At 37.3% G+C, this 21,487-nt stretch overlaps 1 protein-coding gene across 1 annotated transcript in view; it reads right to left on the bottom strand. All coding sequences in view use genetic code 11, as the record gives it.

The window, feature by feature from the left end:
* Window positions 1–21,487, bottom strand: part of EGR_02129 (Voltage-dependent calcium channel type D subunit alpha-1) — a gene marked incomplete at both ends in the record, with an annotated part of 41,880 nt that overhangs the window by 12,769 nt on the left and 7,624 nt on the right. Inside the window, 21 exons of the mRNA XM_024491378.1 lie at window positions 376–620; window positions 2,309–2,519; window positions 2,818–2,940; window positions 3,310–3,393; window positions 4,027–4,272; window positions 7,769–7,927; window positions 10,123–10,312; window positions 11,895–12,053; window positions 12,360–12,520; window positions 12,938–13,025; window positions 13,956–14,062; window positions 15,419–15,478; window positions 15,671–15,800; window positions 16,277–16,453; window positions 17,002–17,182; window positions 18,419–18,530; window positions 19,214–19,421; window positions 19,720–19,945; window positions 20,278–20,438; window positions 20,598–20,736; window positions 20,849–21,018. Coding sequence (XP_024354231.1) covers window positions 376–620; window positions 2,309–2,519; window positions 2,818–2,940; window positions 3,310–3,393; window positions 4,027–4,272; window positions 7,769–7,927; window positions 10,123–10,312; window positions 11,895–12,053; window positions 12,360–12,520; window positions 12,938–13,025; window positions 13,956–14,062; window positions 15,419–15,478; window positions 15,671–15,800; window positions 16,277–16,453; window positions 17,002–17,182; window positions 18,419–18,530; window positions 19,214–19,421; window positions 19,720–19,945; window positions 20,278–20,438; window positions 20,598–20,736; window positions 20,849–21,018 — 3,337 coding nt within the window. The remainder of the gene's footprint in view (window positions 1–375; window positions 621–2,308; window positions 2,520–2,817; window positions 2,941–3,309; window positions 3,394–4,026; window positions 4,273–7,768; window positions 7,928–10,122; window positions 10,313–11,894; window positions 12,054–12,359; window positions 12,521–12,937; window positions 13,026–13,955; window positions 14,063–15,418; window positions 15,479–15,670; window positions 15,801–16,276; window positions 16,454–17,001; window positions 17,183–18,418; window positions 18,531–19,213; window positions 19,422–19,719; window positions 19,946–20,277; window positions 20,439–20,597; window positions 20,737–20,848; window positions 21,019–21,487) is intronic.

Below are 21,487 nucleotides of genomic sequence, written 5' to 3'. Positions count from 1 at the left end.
ACAAAATATCTTAATAAACTTACCGAATCAAAGAGTTTGCTAATGTATCCGAAGATGAAAAGGGACACCAGCACAGATCATATTTAACATGCAGTTTGTGCTCCTTTCAACACACTTCTTCCATTCAGAGGAACGTTATTAATGCGCAATAGCCAATGTTAAGCTATCATAATAATACGGGCTTTATTAGATTACCAGAAAATCAAAAAACATATTTTACTATTAACTTCAGTATTAATTTAAATACTTTGACCAAATTGAATGTTGCATTCAAAACTTTCTACCAATTTGAATGCAACCAGTCAATGATCCTCTGCAGTTTGCGCTAGTTATAGGAGGAAATTAGGATAACCTGGAAATAGTGATTGCACTCACCAAGAACGAGCAGATGATGTAGAAGCTTATGAAAAATGGGTACGCGAAGGCAGAGCCACAGACTGTGCGATCTGTTGCTCCCACGGCTGTTCGACTCTCATCTGACTGCTTGTCGCAATAGGCCGTCTCTGTAGCACACCAGCCCCGTGATGAAACATCGATTTGGCGGTAGTGTGAAAATGGAGGAAAAAGAGCCAAGCTATGAGGATAACAGGGCGCAATGACGTGTAGTAAATCACATGATACTGTAAGGAAATGTTTCCCAATTTAAACGGAGTTTATATGCATTAAAAGTCTAAGGTAATTTAAAAATAATCCGGATTTCGTACGACTCCTGTACCCACTCCTGAATAACTTCTACATAAATTACTAATCACTTATTAGAAAAAAAATCCGTCAGAAACCATTAACAGTACCGATCACCAGCATGTTTTAAGGAATCTTGCAATTCAATTTATGACGTGGTTAGAGGAAAGACCTAAAATGACCCCCTTGTTCCAGTCGCATGTTAAGAAAGCGAATCCATAAATTTGAATTACCGACTAACATTCCCATTGTCTTGTAACGCAATTATGTGGTAATCAGGATTGAACAATTTTTTGTACCTATGTTGGTCTCAAGCATCTTCACCTATCACAGGGACACAACCAGAACTTTACCAAATGATCATCAAAACGGTGAAGGGGGCCAGTGTTTGTTGTGCCAATTAGAACAGTTAAGATACAACTTAGACGGCAATAACTTTATAACTAGCACTAGAGTATTATTCTTCGGATCCGTCTCTGAAACAGTGCAGAGGTGAATCATGCATTATTTTGAAATTACGTGCTATTTGACTTGAAATTTGTCAAGACCCAAACTTTGGTCTGAAGTTTTAATAAACATGACTGGCATTTGAAATGTGAACACTGCACTTGATACCCATAATTTCTTTGGAATCACATGACATCTACACGGCAACAATGTGAATTATTCAATGTGCCTAAAAATATAGTAAACACAGCAAATAATTCATGTAACGGAGTAAAAATAGTGAGTACTAATGGGTTTCATCTATCCATTTCCCTCAACTACGGGAAGAATCGAGATAATGGTTCAAAAAAGAATAGTTTAGAGGCCATCGACATCCCAGCCTTCCAGAATAAAATCGCTTTCAATCCGCTTTCCTGTTTTAGGTTTCGATCGACCCAGATTAAAAGTGAAACCCTAATACAATCCGGACAGATATTCACAATCATGCAACGCCTAATACGAGAAGTGATGCATTTATTTCAGCGGTGGTTATTCCTCAATTAGGTGAAGACGTGCGATTGATTTTAATGCTTCCCCGTGCTCTAAGGTTTGGGTACTAAAATGCAAGTTTTATCTTTATAACATAAAATAGCAGGAGCAACAGCTGAGACAATTAATAAATCCTTGTGAATTGGAGGTATTCTAAAGTTGCTTTTAAAGTAAAGCAAACTATTCAGGGGAGGTGAAGTGCGCTTCCTGATAAAGCGATTGAAAGTACTAGAAAAAACTAAAAAATTTAATAAAAAAATCCCAAAAGAAAGTAGCTTAATGGATAGAATAATGCTAAATATGCATTTAGGGTCGTTCTAGTAAAGTTCTAAAACATGAATTAAATAGCAGACAGCTGTCTCCACGCAGTTGTCGGGCCTTTGGCACCTGGCTACTGAAATACATTATTCCGGAATAAACAATCGAAGGTAGTACTTTGAAGGAATTTGAATTTAACAGCAGCAATTTGTACAACTCATTTAAAATACACAATAATGGAGACATTAGACGATCCCAACTTCAATGACATAAATACAAAATCTAAGTAAAAATAACGCTAAAAATTAATCGGAATTGAAAGTAACTTCCTTAATGCACGAAAACTAGATTAAAATCGCTCATTTTCTAAGATATTGGGTAAGGTTCAACCTACCGCCAGCGCAACTGAACATAATGTCCTGCCAGGCTTCACCGGTTGCTGAGCGGAAGAGAATTAAGACAGCCTGGGGAAAAGTCTGAAAATTCGCATTCACAGTTATCGCGCTGTCGGGATTATTAAGAGCTATTTTGCCAAACATTTGCATGCCGATCACAGCGTAGATGAAAAAAAGCATCAGAATCAACAGTGCCACATATGGAAGCGCCTATATTAAAAGGAAAATAACAAGTGAAAGCCATTCCTTAGTTTCCGAATCAATAGTTTTTACGTAAACTAAATTTATTCAAATGGCATAGAGTTTAAACTGCCACTACTATCAAGTGCGCAAGTGACTGCTCAGAAGAAGCCAGATATCGTGGTGATGGCCTCAATAAACGGTGGATAAGAACAACACAGTCGGGTACCACTGTTTTTTAAGATAATGAATGCAAAAAATGATGCACTTTCTGCAACCAAATTAATGCATGCTTCAAGACATTTGCTTTTCCTTCACTAAAACTTACCTGAAATGATTTGACAAATGTCCACAAAAGTGTACGAATGCCCTCACCCCGGCTTAGCAGCTTAATTAATCGCATCACCCGAAAAAGACGGAAGAAGTTTATACTAATGAACTTCGAGTTTTCCTAAAGAGGTATAAATAACACGAATAACCTAAGTACAATCTTTTTAGAAATCAGAAATTCTAGTAAATTTTAGAACCAAAATTAAGCACATTTTTTAATAGTGCTCAATTATAATTATTCAAGTTACTCATCAAATAAAGATGTATTGTATTCTAACTTAGAATGTATTTAAGGAGTTAATCAATTTATTCGCAAAATGGTAAAACTTTCCAAGAAATGGCATATTTTAATATTCCGCTGTTGCTCTGTAGTTTTTGAAAGATTGAAGATCTGATTTATAAATACAAAATCATAAAACCGTAAGTTTTGTCTGAATTTGTAACCAGTATATGCAGAGCTGAATTATTAAAGCCGCAAAAAATAACTCACAGCAATGTGTGAGAGTACGATGTCAACGAAGCTCCCAACAACTATGATGAAATCAAAAACATTCCAAAGGTCATTGAAATAATTCTAAAAAGACAAACATGGGTTTATAGGCATGGTGTAATAACGGAAGACTGTTTGCCCTAAAGTCCATTTAACTACACGGCCTCTTCAGTCTCCGCCATTCCGACTTACTTCGGAGCGACATGGCTTTCTGTTCTTGCTTACGGCCTTCTCAGCCCTTCTGTGCGTTAGTGATAATCCTCCTTCCACAGTAAACGATTCAGAACGTTACAGTATGGCTCCACCCGTCATTCATTAACATGCATTTTTCGCCACTTTTCCAGCCTATTACAATTACTGTGTGTGGTGCGCAATGCAGTGTAGCGCAAACAAACTCAGTTTGTGCATAAACTTACTACTTATTTTTTTCCATAAGAATGAAAAAGTAAGCAACGTATTTTGACAAACTCAACATGCTGCTCGGAAATTACCACATAGATGTATAAGAGCAATCGCGAATTAACATTTGAAATAATTTCTAAGTCCTAAACATTTCAAAATGGATAGTTGCAAGTTCATCAATTCGATAGATGAAATTCCTCGTTTATACGTTCGCGTCAGGCAGATCATGTAACACCCACCGTTATGGACATTAACATGGGTAAAATAAAAGCTATGGCTTGGGTTAAATTATGCTGCTGCAAAGAAACAAATTACCCCAAAGCGAATCAAATACGAATGGGGACTTGCCTTGAAGCTCAAGGCTGTGAGCTTGAGAATGAATTCAACTGTAAATACGCCGGTGAATATCATGTTAAGATAGTCGAGCGCGTCAGCATAAACCGGGGGTTGGCCCTCAAACTGGAAATGAGAACACAAATCTTGTAGGATGGTAACCAATACACGCACACAAAGAGCGTTTATCACCACAATCGATTTCACTTTATGCAAAAATGCAGTATTCTAAGTGCAGAGACCTTGAACTAGTTGCGCACCCCATTACAATGAACGACGGCTTAAAAACTCGAAATTACTACCTATGTAGGTGATCATGCTTGTGTCTCGTTTTGTTTTTCCATCTGTTGCTCAATGAAAATTGAGATGAACCAGGGAAATCCCTACCTTAAATCCTATGAAGTTGCCTATTGAAGTACTATTTTAAAATGGTTGCCAAATTCGCCTCGTGCAGCATCAGGAAAATTTTGTAACAGTTGAAATACAGGTATTCCATTCAAAAAATCAAGGTAAAGTTAAATTATAATTTCTCGCATTTGTACGCATACGATTGAAGTGTGTACAAATCTGTCAAGCACCACTTGATGGCAACATAACGAAATGACAATTTATATTTTACTTGAAAGATAGCACGCTACTGGGTGCCCTACATCAAAATGTCTCCGTGCGCCTAAACCCAAATTTTGTAATTAATCCCACGGATCCACCTTCCAATGACTGAGTTGCTTTAAATGTAGGAAGTAAAACAGTTGAGAAACGTTCATAGAATGTCCTTCAGTAATGTAAGTACGAAATTTATGCGCATAAAAATATCGCACTTTTACCCCTCAGCAAGTTGGGAAACTTAGCTGCAAAATTTTATCCGATCTTATGTCAAGACAAAGCTTGAAAGAAATGTTTTCACAATTCCTATCGCAAGTGAAATATCCGTAACTTCTTTGTGCCCCACTTCATACTTGCCGCAACTTACCTTTCAACTAATAAAATATGAGCTATATTCTAAATACAACCACTTATCTCCTGCCTGTTCCATTTGTGAGAAAATACAATTTGTTGAACGCTAAGGAGACCATATTACTATGTCTGCAAGGATCTTTTTTGATCTTGAAAAAATACTTTACGATTCCATTCAGTAAGATTCGCTCGGATTGAATTCGCATGTGGTAATTAATACAACTCTTTTTACTACACTTCAATGTGGTCCACTCTGTCACTCTAACATACACTCTTCTTCTAAACCCAGGGATCAATTTTTAAAAATGGCAAAACAAACTTGGCTATGAAAGGTAGTATTTCTGAGCCCATTCACTGAGCTAACTCAAGCACACAAGTAGTGATAATTAACGTAGCCTACTACATAACTAATTACAGCCACATCTCTAGCTTAAGGGGTGTTGAATCCTACCCACTTAACTAAAAGCCAAAATACTCTGGCAGATAGCGGTTGGGAAAATTGGTGAGAAAGCGGGCTAGGTGAGTAAAACTCGCATGACGTATCTGATCATAAAGCCAAAGCATGCGTATTATCCGGAGTAGACACTTTATCTAATGAAAATGAGGTTTCTGGTGCAACAGAGCGTAAACGATCATCATAGATCAAACTAATTTCACGATATTCACTGTAGGTCAGATGGTTGGAAAGTTTACAAAGTTAGACGAAAATATCAAGTGTTAAACATTGAACACGCAATGGATATTCAATTAATTAACTGGCAAAAAGGAAACAGAAGTATTTAAAATAATTATTTTTAAATGCATGCTTATCGTTTCGATCGAGTGAGTTAGAACAATGATGGTAATGACATCAATCAATTTTTCAAACAGCTATTCTGCTTGGAAGCAAAAAAACCGATTCACCAAATAATTACCCATTATTGAGCAAGATCAAATGTTCGCATTAAAACAATCCGGAAAAATATTCGCCTTGTTCAGTACAGCATCATCTACTACTCTACCGACTAAAATTTGACTAAACTTTTGAAATGCGCATTAGCAAAGCAAAGAGAAAATATGTACGGACTCAAATCCCGTTATCCTACCACGTACGATAAATGTCGATTCAATTTATTGAACAATTTACCCATTCTTTAAAAATACGGAGCCAAAATACAGTTTTGTACGAAGAAATTCCGTGCAAACCGTGACAAAAGTACGGGACTTAGATTGAGCTTAGCCTCAAAGACAAAGTACAGTTTTTCAATATTTAGTAAGCAGAGCTTAATTTGGAACAATGCCTTCAATTAATGGAACGTTTGTCAATGATTTCTAAGGCACAAAAGGGCCCAGTTTTTTCTTATTTTCGAGGAACTTTGAGGAGCGTTCACAAAAACGCACTCGTTGTTACCACTCTATAGCACCATTAACGTTGGAGGTGAGGTTTCTTATTTAAGCATTCTGCTGACAACATGGTGTTTGCGAAAAAGAGTATCGAACCCATACTTCTTACTGATTAACCTAAAATGAATAAAAATATTTTATCAGTAAAATCAACCGCAACTAAATTTGTTCATGAGATAAGCAATAGCAGTCCTCGAAAAGTATTTAAATAAGTTACAAATAATAACTTTAAGGAAGACAAAATCAAGAATACGACTAAAAATCTCCGTACACTTTGTAAATTTACACTGTAAGCTGAATTTGCTTCGAATGGACTTTTGCGTAGTCCAGAAAGCATCTATTTCGTTCTTACATCAAACATTTTCCGTACTTGTATCTCCTTTAGCCTAGCAATTAAATTCAAATTAGTGCGTTACAAATTATACCAATGAAAGTTTCAGGCTCTGCTTGAAATTGTGTGCGTCAAAACTTCCAATGCTTAGATCTAGAGTTCTTTAAGAGTCATTTAAACAACTTGTGTAATGTTGCTTAGTAAGCGCACCCCTAAGCGTTGACTTTGGTTTCAACTTACTTCAACTTTTGGAAAAGGTCATAGATGCAGACTATTGTTCTTTTCTCTATTACTTTGTAGTCTATGCAGTAAGTGTATCAAACTGCTCAAGGTGTGACATGTGACTCAAGATGCCGGTCTCGCGCAAACACGCCTCACATTGGTAGTGCCCACAGCCTGCACTCGGCGCTAAGCGGTAACATCACTCCCCAGACGAGGAAGGTTTGGAGTTAGCGTCCTGCGCAATCACACCCATCATTTTACAGATTCTAACTCATCGTTCCCTTGTGAAGGTGTAATTACATAAAATTTCTATAAAATGTATATGGGAAGTAATTTCAAGGCAACAATCAGGCTGTTCTGCTATAGTATAAATCAAATTGTCTTAAAACTGCTATTTGTGGTTAATTTGACTACTAAAGTCCTTTTAAGTTAAACAGCACAAAATTACCATAATTTTAAATAAGAATTCAATCAGTTAAAGCTTTAGTGCTACAAAAGTTAGTGACACAAGTAGCAAATTTAAACCTTGGTAGCAGAATTAATGATTAAAAACAGAGAGGTAATGGATGCATAAAGGGAAACACTAGAATTGCGAGATATAAGCTGAACTTGTGCTTCATTTGGCCCTCCGTACAGCTTGCAAGGATGGAACTGTATATTAGGGTAGATTCTACTGTAGGCTGCCAATAAACACCCAATATATGCAGAATTGTAATAAAATTCACCCAGTAGCACATTCAGCATTATCCTCATTATTATAACCTCACCGAGTGTGAAACGCGACAGTTTCAAATTGCATCCAATATGGTGGCCACAGGCACAACACTCCCTTACCTTCATACCGAGACATATGGTGTTGATGAGGATGAAAATGAAGATACAATACTCGAATGGCTGCGAGGTGACGAACCACCAGATACGATATTGGAATCGCTCCTTCGGAATGTAACGACGCACAGGCCTAGCCTTCAGCGCAAACTCGATGCATTTTCGCTGACAAAAAAGGAAAGCATATTGACACAGAGGCAGTGATGAGAAAAAAACCTTTATTTTTTTCACAGTTCGGTCTCTCTAGGGTCTGAGTTGTGTGTTTTGTACAACGGTGAAAGGAGTGTATTTTCAGAAGAGTCGCTCCTTAGGAGGCAGCCATAATCCTGAATTGGGTGTGCTTTTGCCGTCCACATTACCGGCATTAACTTCTAGCTCATTGGGGTTGTAGGATCCAAACCTGGACCTTCTTTTTCGGAAATATAGGTAGAGCAAAACGATGGCCACAGCGAGGATAATTACAACAATCGGAACAGTGATCGCCGCGGCCAACTCGCCCGAACTTAATCCACCAGATTCTGTTGCAGTATTCCGGGTCGATTTAGGTTCAGAATGATTATGCGTCGCTTCCATGACGAGTTTGAGAAGGAATAGTGCAAAATTTAATCCAAATTAACACGCCTGAGAGCCTGCCGACATTGGTTAAGGTGCGGCGTTGTCGCCCTCTTAGTAGCGGTCCTACGCACGCTTGATACCACAACACTTATGCAGACGTGCACATTAAGTGTGGGTGAGTGCAAATGTGCATACTGCAACCAATCGGCTTAAAGCCGTGTCATGCTCATTTCTCTTATTGGTGGTACCACTGAATACTTAACTTTGGCGCACTGAGACGCTGCGAGTGCATTGGTGTGTACACAAGCTTGCACACACATGTCATATTTGTTACGCAACTAGACTACCGCTTCATACAACTGTAGTATGAGAATCGAAACTCTGTCAAACAGTGAGGATCAGGGCCCCAGTTTTGCCTGGCTCCTAGTGCAAAGTATTAGGTAATCAATGAAAACAGCTACAAATGTGACTAATCACACCTAGCCTGAGCTAAATGAGTGAAGTTAGTAGATAAGAAATAACGCTCTGGAAATTCCTCCTCAAGAATTTACTTTGCATCAAAACTAAACAATCGATGGGCAGAAAACAGAAATCTTGTTTAACAAATGCCATTCTTCAAGTCTCAATCAAAAAAGAGTAAAACGATTAAAGCAGTAAAGTATAGCTTCAACCAATGACTTTCGAAATGACCCACTCTTGAAAATGAATTTGAGGAATACTAATAAGAGGAGATAATTAAATACTTAGTTTCGATGCAATCTTAAAGTTAAACATGCAGAATAGCACAATCTAACGAAAGACCTATAATTGTGCAGTAACACCAAGTCAAAGCAGCGCCTCATTAGTTGATGCCTGTTTGGTGATATGAGGGTGATTCCTCATCGTGTGGCTGATAAGAGGCAAAACCATCTATGCTTTTGTATCAAACCGATAGAGAGGCTAAGAAGGAAGTGCTTTAGTCACAAATGTATGTCTCCTGTTGTTCAATCCAACTCGTTTGGAAATGATCGTAAAAGGTGGGTTGAGTGCTAAGTGATAGCGCAAATTCCATTACAACACAGCACGGAGTTTTTTAGTAGTATGTACCTGATGTTGAAGAAAGCACCTTCTTCCACCATCAAATTATTCGCAGTGGCCTTACATCGCAAGCGAGTTCAAAGCAGGTTAGCGCAAAGCAGTTTGAAACACTCTAGGTAGATAGCGCCCGCACGGTTGACGCCAAAAGATATTCTAATGTTTGATGTGTTGGTCGTTAATGGCTAACATTTTTCTCGCTAAAGTGTCGTGACCTAGACTAAAGTACATGAGAGAACCCTAAGAGACAATTATTAACCCATACGGTTTCGCTCTTGTTTTGACAGATCACAAATAACCGCAAATAGTATACATTGCGACTTTGAAATATTGTAATATTACTTACTTGACAATTAACTTCTTTCAATAAAAGAAGACTTCCAACCTTTCAGTTATTCGGTTGTTTTCTAGTCAGGCGTTTATTGACTCTTCATGCAATATGATCTTTTAGAAAGTGGTTCGCAATACAAGGACTTAAACGTGAAAAACGGTGGGATAGTGTGTGCTTGATGTATCGTGATAACGCCATTTTCCGTTAATTTGTCAAGATTAGTTATTGGAGAATATGCCACTAATATTTAGACATTAAAGCAAAAAAAAGCTTTTGGAGCGCTGAAACACAGTGGAAATGTTCAGCTATAAATTAGCATTGAAAATAATATTTTGATTTGAATACGAACATATACCTTAGCTCAAATTGACTAAAGAGTGAACGAACCGTATCTGCTTACCTGATTTTTGTCCAGCTCGCAACCTTTGTACTCCTGCTCACCTTCTTGTTGGAATGTGACGATGACGAAACCAACGAAGATATTAACCATGAAGAACGCCACCACAACTATAAAGGCGACGTAGAAAATGACTACCACCGGACGACAATTGTACACTTTTCCATGGTCCTCCGCATAAGAATCAATAGATCTGTAGGTGATGGAGAAATCGCATGAAGGGAAAACGCTAATATCTGTCAATATCATTATACAGATGTCCGCATCCACTTTAAGACATGGAAGATACTCTTAGAGGGATGAAGTTGATTTTCAGACATCCAACAAATCCTAACGATGTTAAACGGTGACTGTAGCTTTAGGAATTAACCTATGTAATGAGCGCATAGTTCAGTTAAGAAATATGACTTCAGTAGATTTTACGCAAAATTATGAAGATATGGAAGTGAATCAGTTTTAACTTTTCGTACCAAAAAACAAATCACTGCATAAATGTGGACTTTTAGCGTCATTATCACTCAGCGCTGAAGACTAACAAGAAAAAATAGACTTCAGAGAACAATTAGGCGGGTACAAGAAAGCTTTAACTATTCCATTCATTTGGTGGAGCCTAGACACATAACTGAATTGTCTGATGAATTTCTGCGGCTCTCTGCAATTTTTGTACCAAAACATTTCACTTGAAAATATTTTCCAAAAACCATGAAACAATTCTGACGTTGGTGTAATTTGCGCGTTGATGCCTGAGGTGGATCCATAATTTTTTAACTCATTCAAGGAAATGATAACGTAAAATCGGCGTTATTATAAGGCGATAACCTAAGTAAAAAATAAACACGAGTAAACACTTCCGACTACATAATCAGCAATCTCGACGATAACTGAATGGTAACTTCTAAAGGATCATTAACAATATGACGGAAAGTGTATTGCAACAAATAGGCTTTACCATACCCTCCCAAATGATAATGATGAAACTATGTCAAATGAGTGTGGGTTCCACATATTCAATCCATTGGTGGGGTCAGACCGTACTTTATTAATCATGACCTATCATATGGTAAAGTCGCAGTGGGCGTTTCGTAACGCCTTAATGATTCGTTGCAAATCATTTCCGCATCGTCCCACGGAGATCATCTCCACGTCTATTTTCACTTGCCCGTGAATTGTCTTTTTTTTCGCATGCATGAAATTAGGAAGAAACCTGCTCCACTTGGAGTTAAATGGCTCGTCATTCTGGTGAGGGAGCGTTGTAACTCATTCGCCTCAGTGAGATTCGATTATCGAATTCCCAACCCACTAACCCTCCTCGAATGTTTTGAGTACCTACGATGATTTCCAATTTTTAACAACTCCCATGCTGCAAATAGGGGATTTTCTACCAATAATTGAAATAGACGTCCCACTAAAAGCATCTCTAAGTGAGCAAATCTACACAAACTATCTTTGTATCGACCTCCTCATTAGAGCATCTTCATTGCTTTCCAATAAAATTGAATACTAATTTTAGAGTTGCCAGATTCACTTAAAAACAGACTGAGTTGTAAGTCCACATTTTTAATGATGTGGTGATTGCATTGCCCAGCATTTAAATTGAAACCCATATTTGCATGCGTAATGGATGAGATGTGCCTGAACAGCACTGAACAAAAAAATCTCTAGGAATAGATGTTGAAGATACTCTTCAGGATAACAAATATTTTGCTTTTCCAGATGCCTAGATAGCTAACGGTCTAGATATTTCTCACTGCTTTTTAAGTTATTAATAAACTTACTGATATAAAAGTGCGGGCCAGCCCTCGAAAGTAGAGGCCACAAAAAGGGTCAATAAACCGTTGGGAACATTGTCAAAATTAAGTGGATAATTAATCCACCGTCGTTCCACTAGTTCAGGCAAACTTGGATCCTCTGAGTCATATTTAATAAATGGACCCCTGAAAAAGCACTGGTACTGTTAATATCGCTTTGCCCTTTTACAGGTAATTCAGAAGCATGAGAGGATTCAGAGAGCATACTACTGCGAAAGAAACTTTTATGAAGTACAAAGTACACGATCTAACCTTGATATGAACCTTAAGCAAATCTTGGTTTCTTGCCCAAGAAAACAAGTTACGAAAGTCATCAAGTTCATTATTACTATTATTGATAAGAGATTATATTTTCCTACTGTTCTTTTTCAAAGCCATCCATATCCTCTTAGAATTAAAAATACAAATCTAGGCATAGTACTAGAAACTTACGCACATTCCTCCTTATAGAACCGCGCCTCATCATTGCAGTAGTGGAACTTCCCAGCGAACAACTGGACTCCGATAACAGCGAACATAAACTCAAGGAGAAATGTGACCAACATAATATTCCCGATGCTCTTAACTGCAACCACTACGCATTGAACGACATGCTGCAGTAGATCGCAAATAAAGAGCTTAAAATAGATTCACAAATTCCCCAAATTTTTAATTGTCCATCTACAATCACATCAAATCAAATTGCTTGACTTCACTTTCGTTGGTGATTAATAAACAATGAATTGGCAATTCGAAATAGGTCTTAATTTGAAGGGAAGAGTCTAATGGTTATGGATGAGCTGATAGTCCAAAGCCTTACAGGAGGCTTTGAACGTAAAAAGTGCTCACTAAGTATAGTTTATACAGCCACTATCTATGCAAGAACTCGTCTAGTTAATTACCACAAATCTGCCACTTCAGCGAATTCTAACGTATTATTAGTGAGGGGCGTCTGGCAGTTTCGTGCTAGCAAGCTCTTACGTTACGACTAAGTAGACATTGACTCAAGGGGCGAACACGTAATATTTTACCTTGAGACCTTTGGCTCTGTTGATAGCTCGTAGCGGTCGAAGAACACGGGAGACTCGCAAAATTTTTACAACAGAGATGGTGTCCAAACTGGAGAGGTGTGACAGGATTAACAAACAAGTTAAGTTAGTGGTTTTAATGTAGACATTTTTAAAAACCAATGCAATTAAATTTACACGCTAAAATTTTAGTCAGATGAGCTCAACGAAATAGTAACATTTATAATGATGACAACGATAACTGAATCGACTTTGAGGATTCGACACCAAGTAGATTTTGATAAACCTGTAACACTCCATTAACTAGAACCGGACATGGTCATTATCTCCCCTACTATGGAGATAACGTTGACATTGCTAATTTCGCAAGAAATCATACCAATTGTGAATGCTGTTAAGCATGGGTGGTGGATGTCCTGTTCGTTGACTAAATGCATATCCCTCTTCCATCTCAAGTTTGATAAATAGTCATGTAAATAATTACTGATCCCAAATTCCTTAGAGTTAACTTTTCTGAAATGTTCTTTTATAACAAAATGTAGCATTAATGATTCTGCCTTAAAAAACCACATAGCGCATTGTTCTCATAAATGATCTATTAAAAGGCTTAGATTAATGCAAAATCTTTTATTAAGCCTATAATCAAACATCTAAATCTTCGCTTTATCATTTGTTTTGGGGTCAACTAGTGCAAGCGTTAAGAATACCTAGCATTTATGCATTAAAAATGTAATAAATAATAGATTTGCGTTGCGTACACGATATAATGTAATCCTCACAAAGACTAATGAAAACGCGAACAACTTTAATGCTTCCAGCTGCGATTGGGCCGCCCTTGGTGTGATTGTTATCCACAGGATGTCAAAAGTCATCTGACCAATGTTTCAGAATAAAGTCTGTCAAAATACTCTTAAATGATTTTAAATTTCCAAATGAATAAGTTGAGTATCAGGTTAAGATAGAAAATACACCCAAACAACATAAAACACCAACCACCACAACATCAAGAGATGCAACTCACGCAATAGGATAGGAAATGATAGACGTCAGAACCACCATTAAGTCAAGCAGATTGTTGGCGCTACGGCAAAATGCACCCTTGTGGAATGCAAATCCGTAGGTAATAACCTACACATGCATGGTAATGATGAAACATTACAATCCTCCAGTCAATTCTTTTGGAACACGTCGAATCGCAGGCCCACACATTGCTTAACCATGACAATCAAAACTAAAAATGTCGGATATGAAGCAATGTTCTCTACTACGTGATTCTTCCTTTCTATTTGCTATGATGGAAGGTCATCGTTTTAACACTTTCTCATGAATACTTGGTAATTACGCGGTTATCCTACGAAATCAGACAAAGGATAAGGAAATAAGAAGCTGAATGGCACCGAGTCCGCAAATAAAAAGGACGATTGTCAATGATTGCGTGCATCTCGTTTGATGGAACGCCTGAATTTTCTCACTAACCTCCCAATCAGGCCAGATGGCTTGAGTCGCGCAATTACTTGATATAATCTACCGCTTCTTGTACACTCTAATAGGTTAGAAAATTGGAAACTTGCATAGGTAGATGTATGCGCTATGTAATTCGGCCATGATTACCTACCGCCAATTATTAAAGTACGATTTACGCAACCACAATTACCTTTATATTATGGTTTAGCAATTTATCCCCCTTGAGTTGTTACTACCTACGTATTGAGAGGTGGGTTTTAAGTTTCCAAAACAACCCCATTTGTCTGGAAATAACTGTGAATGAAATGTTTTTATCTATCTACACAAAATTTAAGTACCCTTTAGGGTAAGATTATCTTTGCTGAGAAAAAGCACCACATCACACTCCAAACCTTAGTTGAATATCATTCTGCAAATGATTTAGGATTCCAGTTAGTAAAAAAAGCAGAACATAAGAGATAGTATGCCAGCAGAAAGGATTTGAATATCTAAAAAGGTAATTTAACGTTCCAACATGCAACCGACGTTGATCGAATTTTAAAAGAAAACCACAAGCACAAGTGCGTGCAATATTTCGATGCTTGTGATCTGCGTAAATATTTTATAAGCGTCAGACATCGCATCACAGGTCCAAGAGAATATAAACGTCATCGAAATGATGAAATTAGAAGATATTTGATGCTGTAAGAAGAAACTTCCGGTGAAATAGGCATGACATGTTTTCTTATTGCTTAAAACTACACATGTTCTGGAAAAGTTATCGTCATTCAGCCCTTAAATGAAAATAAATTTATCGTTTTCTATATTGAAATAACTTGGATTAATTAATCTTTAAACATGGATTGTGTTGAAATTAAGTGACTATATTCATGGAAGCTTGGTTTTTTATGCTACAAATAACATCCAAATATTGCTTCAATTAGACACGTATGTTGTTTATTCCTCTAAGTCATCTCTGTATTTAAACGAGTCTTCTTTTGTACACAATTATGCATTGGTTTTAGCAATAGCGAGACTTACCTTCAAGGTGATTTCTACTGTGAAGACGGAGGTGAAGAAGTAATCAAAATAATTCAGTATCTAAAGCAATATTTGAATGCTAAGAAAAATTTCCATTTTCGAGGTTCAGAGCATGAAACATCACACTGTTCAAGTAACTAGGTGCAATCTTAATGTAAATGTGACACTAAATCACAATGTTGAAGAGTTAAAAATCTATTATTATTGTTATTATTAACATTTTAAAACGAACTATTAAAAGGCGAGACTTACAATATTTCTGTAGGAGTTTGCCTTCAATGGGTCTTCTGCGGCTAACATAGCACTGCTCACCAGAATACACACCAGTACCACATTATTGAAGTAAGGATGATTACAGATATAATGGCAAAACACTCGAAATCTATAAAAAGATAAATAAGCTTTAAAAATGAAATCGCGATAAAGTGGACATAAATGTCGGTGGGAAATATGGGTTCAAAGATTTGAAAACGGTTTTATGGAGTCATTGTAATTCATAATAAAAAGTTGGAGCAACTTTACCTAAGACACATTATCTATAAAAATAAAAGTTTGTACAATTATTAAAATTCCGAAGGGAAAAACATGACTTTTCAATTAATTCGAAGCAAAGGAAGAAGTACAGGAACGAAATCCCCTTAATTGGCGTAATTGCAGTTAGGCATATCGTAATACGAAGGCACTAGAAAATGCCAATAAGTAGGAGGGGAAATGTATTTATTCTTCGGAATTCGTGACCAAAGCAACTTTTTTAATTGCAAATAAGATGAAATCTGTCAGTTTGACGTTCTTTGATTAAGGAGCAGACATCGGTGCGCATAAGCAAAGGTTGAGTAAAGGATAAAGAGATAATCTTACGGATTTCTGGGCCCGAAAATAAAGAAGGAAGAGGCCTCAGGAATGGGTTTAATTTTCGGCTGGAGATTTTCAGCAGAACCGTGATGTTCATCAGAGTAAACCGATTCGGATTCATTGTCTCGTTCTTCGATGCTTACATATTCCTCGTTTTCATTATTTTCTAGGAGAAGAACCTTACTTTACGACTGAGCCAATTAACTAGTATGTAAGGCACGGTTTCTGGGATACGGAAAGGGCCTTACATTCTAAACAATTGATAAAAGCAAAGGCGTTTGAAAACGAGTACTTACTTGAATTGGTCAAAAATGTTCTAGAAAATGAGAAGAATTGATAAGGTAGTGGTAAAATTTTGAGTACTAAATGCTAAAAACGCTTTGAACAACATTGACGTGATTGTCATAGACATTGTTCATAACTTCACAAATTATAGAATAGACTAAAAAGGACAATTTAGTCACCAATAAGAATAAGTATTTTTTTCAACCGAACGAAGAACGTACTATATTTGGACATCCATATTCTTGTTTGAATAGCTAATTTTACTTTGATCAAGGAAAACCACAATTTGCACTTTAAAAGTGATTCTACTTTGTAAAACCTATATTGTAGCTTGATAATTTGAGAAGCGGTAAATAGAAAAGGAGACGTTAGAGGTAATGGCTAGTTCGTTATACTGATTAACAAATTTATGCAAAGTATAAGTTGAGAGAAAAGTGTTCGCTCACGATTTCCCGTCCTCCTCAGCCGAATTAAAACTATCTCCATCCGCAGATTTGACAATATCCATTCCAGCTGTATTATCGTCACCATCCTCACTTGTTGCTTCAGATTTCTGTTTCCCTTTGCTCTGCCCAGTATCAGCCAAGTTGTCCACAGCGATGGCCAAGAACACGTTGAGCAGGATATCTTTTTAGTGTCGAGTTAGGGAAACGGTCAAATAGAACGACCATAATTCGTAACTATGCTTCCTCAATCACAATGCGGTACTACTTGCATAGAGCCGCACATCTTATTGCCTTCAATTACTCAACACTCCATTCCTTTCCTTCCCTTTAAATTGTTACTGTTGCCTAGCAACTTTCTAGAACCATAGCCCATCAGAAACCGATAAGAAAAAAAACAATTTGACAAGCAAGTGGGACTGACACTCAGTGTTATACTTGAACAAATAAATAAAAAATATTTCCATTCACTTTAAACGCTTCTTAATTTACTGAACTTTTTCCTTAAGCCTAATTTCCAATTAACTCGTTTACGTTCTATTGCATTATATTGTCAATGTTTTGCACTGCTTGGTCATGTCTAGGGCTTGGTCTAAATTCAGGGCAGAATCTTGATTCAAACTGTTACCAATTTTGGTTCAAAAAACAGTATTGAAAATCAAATGAAGATGGAATTCAAAGTATCACAGCTCTCATAGAGTTTATGGGACAACGGGCGCTTGAACTAGGCAATATCATATGCAAGGTCTCAGATTTTATGCGAAAAGTCAGACCAATAAAGTAAGGGCAGGATGCATTAATAAAATGCAAAGGTATTACATAAACTAGACCACTTTCATTAAATAATGCTTACAAGTGCACACGTCAAAGAAAAAATTCAAAATTCTGGGTTCAATAAGTGATCTCACTAAGGCTCCAAATTTTTTTTTATAAGTCCATCAGTTTTAATTTAGTACAAAAAAGTTACTTCCGAATAAAGGTAACAAACGTATTTTTATCAAAAATAATTCCAATTTTCTTAATGAGAAAAATGAATAATCAGTAACTGGCTCTAGAAAGAACCAATACATTTCTCGATTTAAGTACACATATATAAAAACTATTGATTTCAATCCCTTTAGTTACAATCTAACATCTCGACAAGCATCGGAGAATACCAAGCTATAATGTTCACCAATAATAGTAAATGCATCCATCCATCTAGGTTCAGCTAACCGCTGGCTATATTATCCGCACACCTTGGGACCCACGAGATATAATTACGAAATATTTCTGTCCTAAAAAAAAACAAAGTATGAGGAATTATGAACAACAGTTAAGGGCATTAAAGCATCTTCAGGAATTTTAGCTCCTGACTATTGATTTAGAAGACCTGGAAATTTTACGCTTTCAGACGACCTGCAGCAAAGGATACAGTTACCACATATGAAGAGAACAACGTAGTAGAGACAAACGAGACTCCCGAACGGTTGAGTAGAATAGGATTTGATGCCCATGTACATTGCTTCATTCCAATCTTCACCGGTCAAAATCTACAAATCGGGCGGGTATGTAAAAGCGACTTTCAAGATTTGACACAACCAATAAACCTTAAAATTATAGATGGTGACACAAGGATTCTGTTGGTCATTTGAATTCTGAAAACCTAATGGTTGTATTTAAAAGGCAAAAGTAATATTCATTTGGGGTATTGTTATACCACTGATATGAAATGTGGCTGCAAATGAGTGATCCACAATCATTATGAGACTTTCTACCGTTGAGTGTAAGTAAAAAACATTGCATGGTAATCAATTTCTCGAAATGGACGCCTACGCAAAACACTTACCAGGCATATTCAAACGAGTCTAACGCTTAAGATTGATCACAAATTCTAACTAGTAATGTTTCAGTTTTTGCACTGTTCAAGTAAAGTTCCTTTTGAAGATGAAAATTCGGACCAATATACAGAAAGTGTTGAATTACAACTGGATGAAATACAGGCTATACTTCCAGTCAAGGGATCACCTTGAAAAAAAGACAGCGGAAGTTCAGCTTCATGATGTACCCGAGGGAAAGCCTTATCAGTATCACAAAAAATTTAACAACCAAGAGCTTTGAAAGCCTCAATTTTCACAGAACTTTAACGACTCATGCAATTGCTGTAAAACTACCAACCGTAAAACCGGCTTTTCTTCCCTATCTTCTACATGCAGCGCCGTGTTTCGAGGGTTACCTGAAATACCGTTGTAAGCGCCTGGTAGAAGTTATCAAAATTCGAACGCGGTTTCCGCAGGCTGAGAAAATTAAATCTGCCGCCGAAAATCTGCATTCCCAGGAGCGCAAATATGACAATGAAGAGGAAGAGCAGCACCAAAAGGCTTGCAATCGACCGCATACTTGCCAAAAGTGAACCAACCAAATTTCGTAGGCTGTTCCAGTACCTTGGAGAGTAATAACGATGCTCACAAGTTAATAATCTGAACATGCTCCGTTTACTTCGCACTACTGCATGATGCATCAGCAATTGAGCTACTAGGTCTTCATAGTCTCGAAGGGAAAGTTATCGATTCCCTGAATGTATTCCCAAAGACTTAATTAACAAAGTGTACCTAAAGGAAATGCAAGATGGCGATGCTTTGCTACTTTTCTGCTAAGCCGTAGATGAACAAGCCCATGAAATATTTACGCAGGTAACAAGTAAATTGCAAACAGCATATTATGAAGTTGAGAATCAAATACCTTGTAACTTTGAAGACTCTGAGGAGACGAGCGCATCGAAACACAGAAACACCAAGCGGAGGCATCAATTTGGTCATAATAAATACGATTTCCAGAATGCTGCAGATTACCACGAAGCAGTCGAAGCGATTGAACATGTAGTCAAAATAGCATCGCACACCCAAGCTGTACATCTTCAGCAGCATTTCGATGGTGAATAGAACCACAAATACGACGTTTGCGTCATCTAAAGGCAGGCACAATAAGAAAGGTAATGCAGAAATTTTGCCACTGTACGAATGTCAAACTTTTAATACAGTGGGATTGCCTATATTAATCGCCAGAAATTGAGGAAAATTATAATTGAATTAAATTTGAAGACATGATGGTAGGTTTAGCGTTTAGGAAAATTTGAACAATCCAACTATTTTACTGCTGGCTTCCAACTAAATAAATTCACATGACTGAAGCAAAGTTAATAAAATATTGTCTTGGTAATCAAACGTTGCCCGAATAAATGGATAACGTTTAAGCTGGTTTTTTCCCCCAGAAGTTGTTAAAAATGGTGCACTGTCATACTCTGAAAGATATCTAGCCACTTTGGTTGACCGTAATGCTCGGAGGTGAGGACACCCGTGTTCAAGAAGACAAGAACAATCACAGTCCAATAAAAGGTTTGTGATTTGACCATTCGACGGCAGGACCGCCTGCATCGACGGTTGAGTCTTCTTGAGCGCCGACTTCATTTAAAGATAAAGAATCATAAAGAAAGATAACTCCACATGCAGTACGATCTAATTGACAGAATAAACGACAAACATTCAAAGAACGGTATGTAGCTAGTTCGCGTTTACATAAAGTGAAAATAAATCTACTAAATCACTTTGAAAGTAAGTTACCCTCTGATTGGAAAACAGAAAAAATACTGCTTTTGTTGGCTTGATTGTGTTCGGTAACCGCAGTCATCGCGGTCCGAATCATCCTCATCTTCGTCCTCACCGCCCTGACTCCGTCGACAGAGACCGCAAAAATTAAATCCTGCATAGAAAAAAATCCATTTCGCTTAAAACCTATGAAGTTGAAGTTGGAGTTAAAGATTTCCATGAAGTGGAGAACAAGGTAACACGAGAGAGCAATGAAGAATGCTTACGCTTTTCCTTGACGTCCAAACGGTTAACATTGTCCTCGTCATCACTGAGATCTTCAGCCGCGCCAATCCAATCCAAGTACCCCTGAACGTCTTCGGCGAATTGCATTTGTTCCCTGGCCTTCTGATATTTGCCCCTTTTCTTAGCTTTTTCCCTTTCCTTTGAGAACTCTCTATCCGACGATATCAATCATTTGAAAAAATCGTGCAGTAAGTGTTTCGATCAAGATTTATCTATTCGAAAACAATCTCATAGAACAGTCAGTACGTAAGCGGTGAAGGCGTTGCATTACATATTGTTCGATGCTTAATCAAACGCGATTTCGTTATATTTGCGAGTTACATTGCCAACTAACACCGCTCTTCTACAGAGCAAGAAATGAATATGACCGGCTGAGGAAGCGGAAGCTATTTATGAAGACAAGTGATTAAAAGCAATCAAATTCCTCAATCACGGAAGATAATTTGATTACTGAGACTTATAAAACTAAAGTTACTTGAGCCAGTTCCATAAATGGGGAGAGTACCGACCAACATGCGAACTGGGCAAGCTATTTTAGACAGAGTTCATAATTCCAGAGAAAAAAACAAAAGGCAGAATATTCATACTTTTTGCCACTCATTTCTGACTTGAAGAGAGTG

Source organism: Echinococcus granulosus, assembly GCF_000524195.1.
Source record: "Echinococcus granulosus chromosome Unknown EG_S00009, whole genome shotgun sequence".
NCBI classification, from domain to species: domain Eukaryota; kingdom Metazoa; phylum Platyhelminthes; class Cestoda; order Cyclophyllidea; family Taeniidae; genus Echinococcus; species Echinococcus granulosus.
The sequence above is the reverse complement of the archived record's forward strand: the minus strand, read 5'-3'. Positions and strand labels throughout refer to the sequence as shown.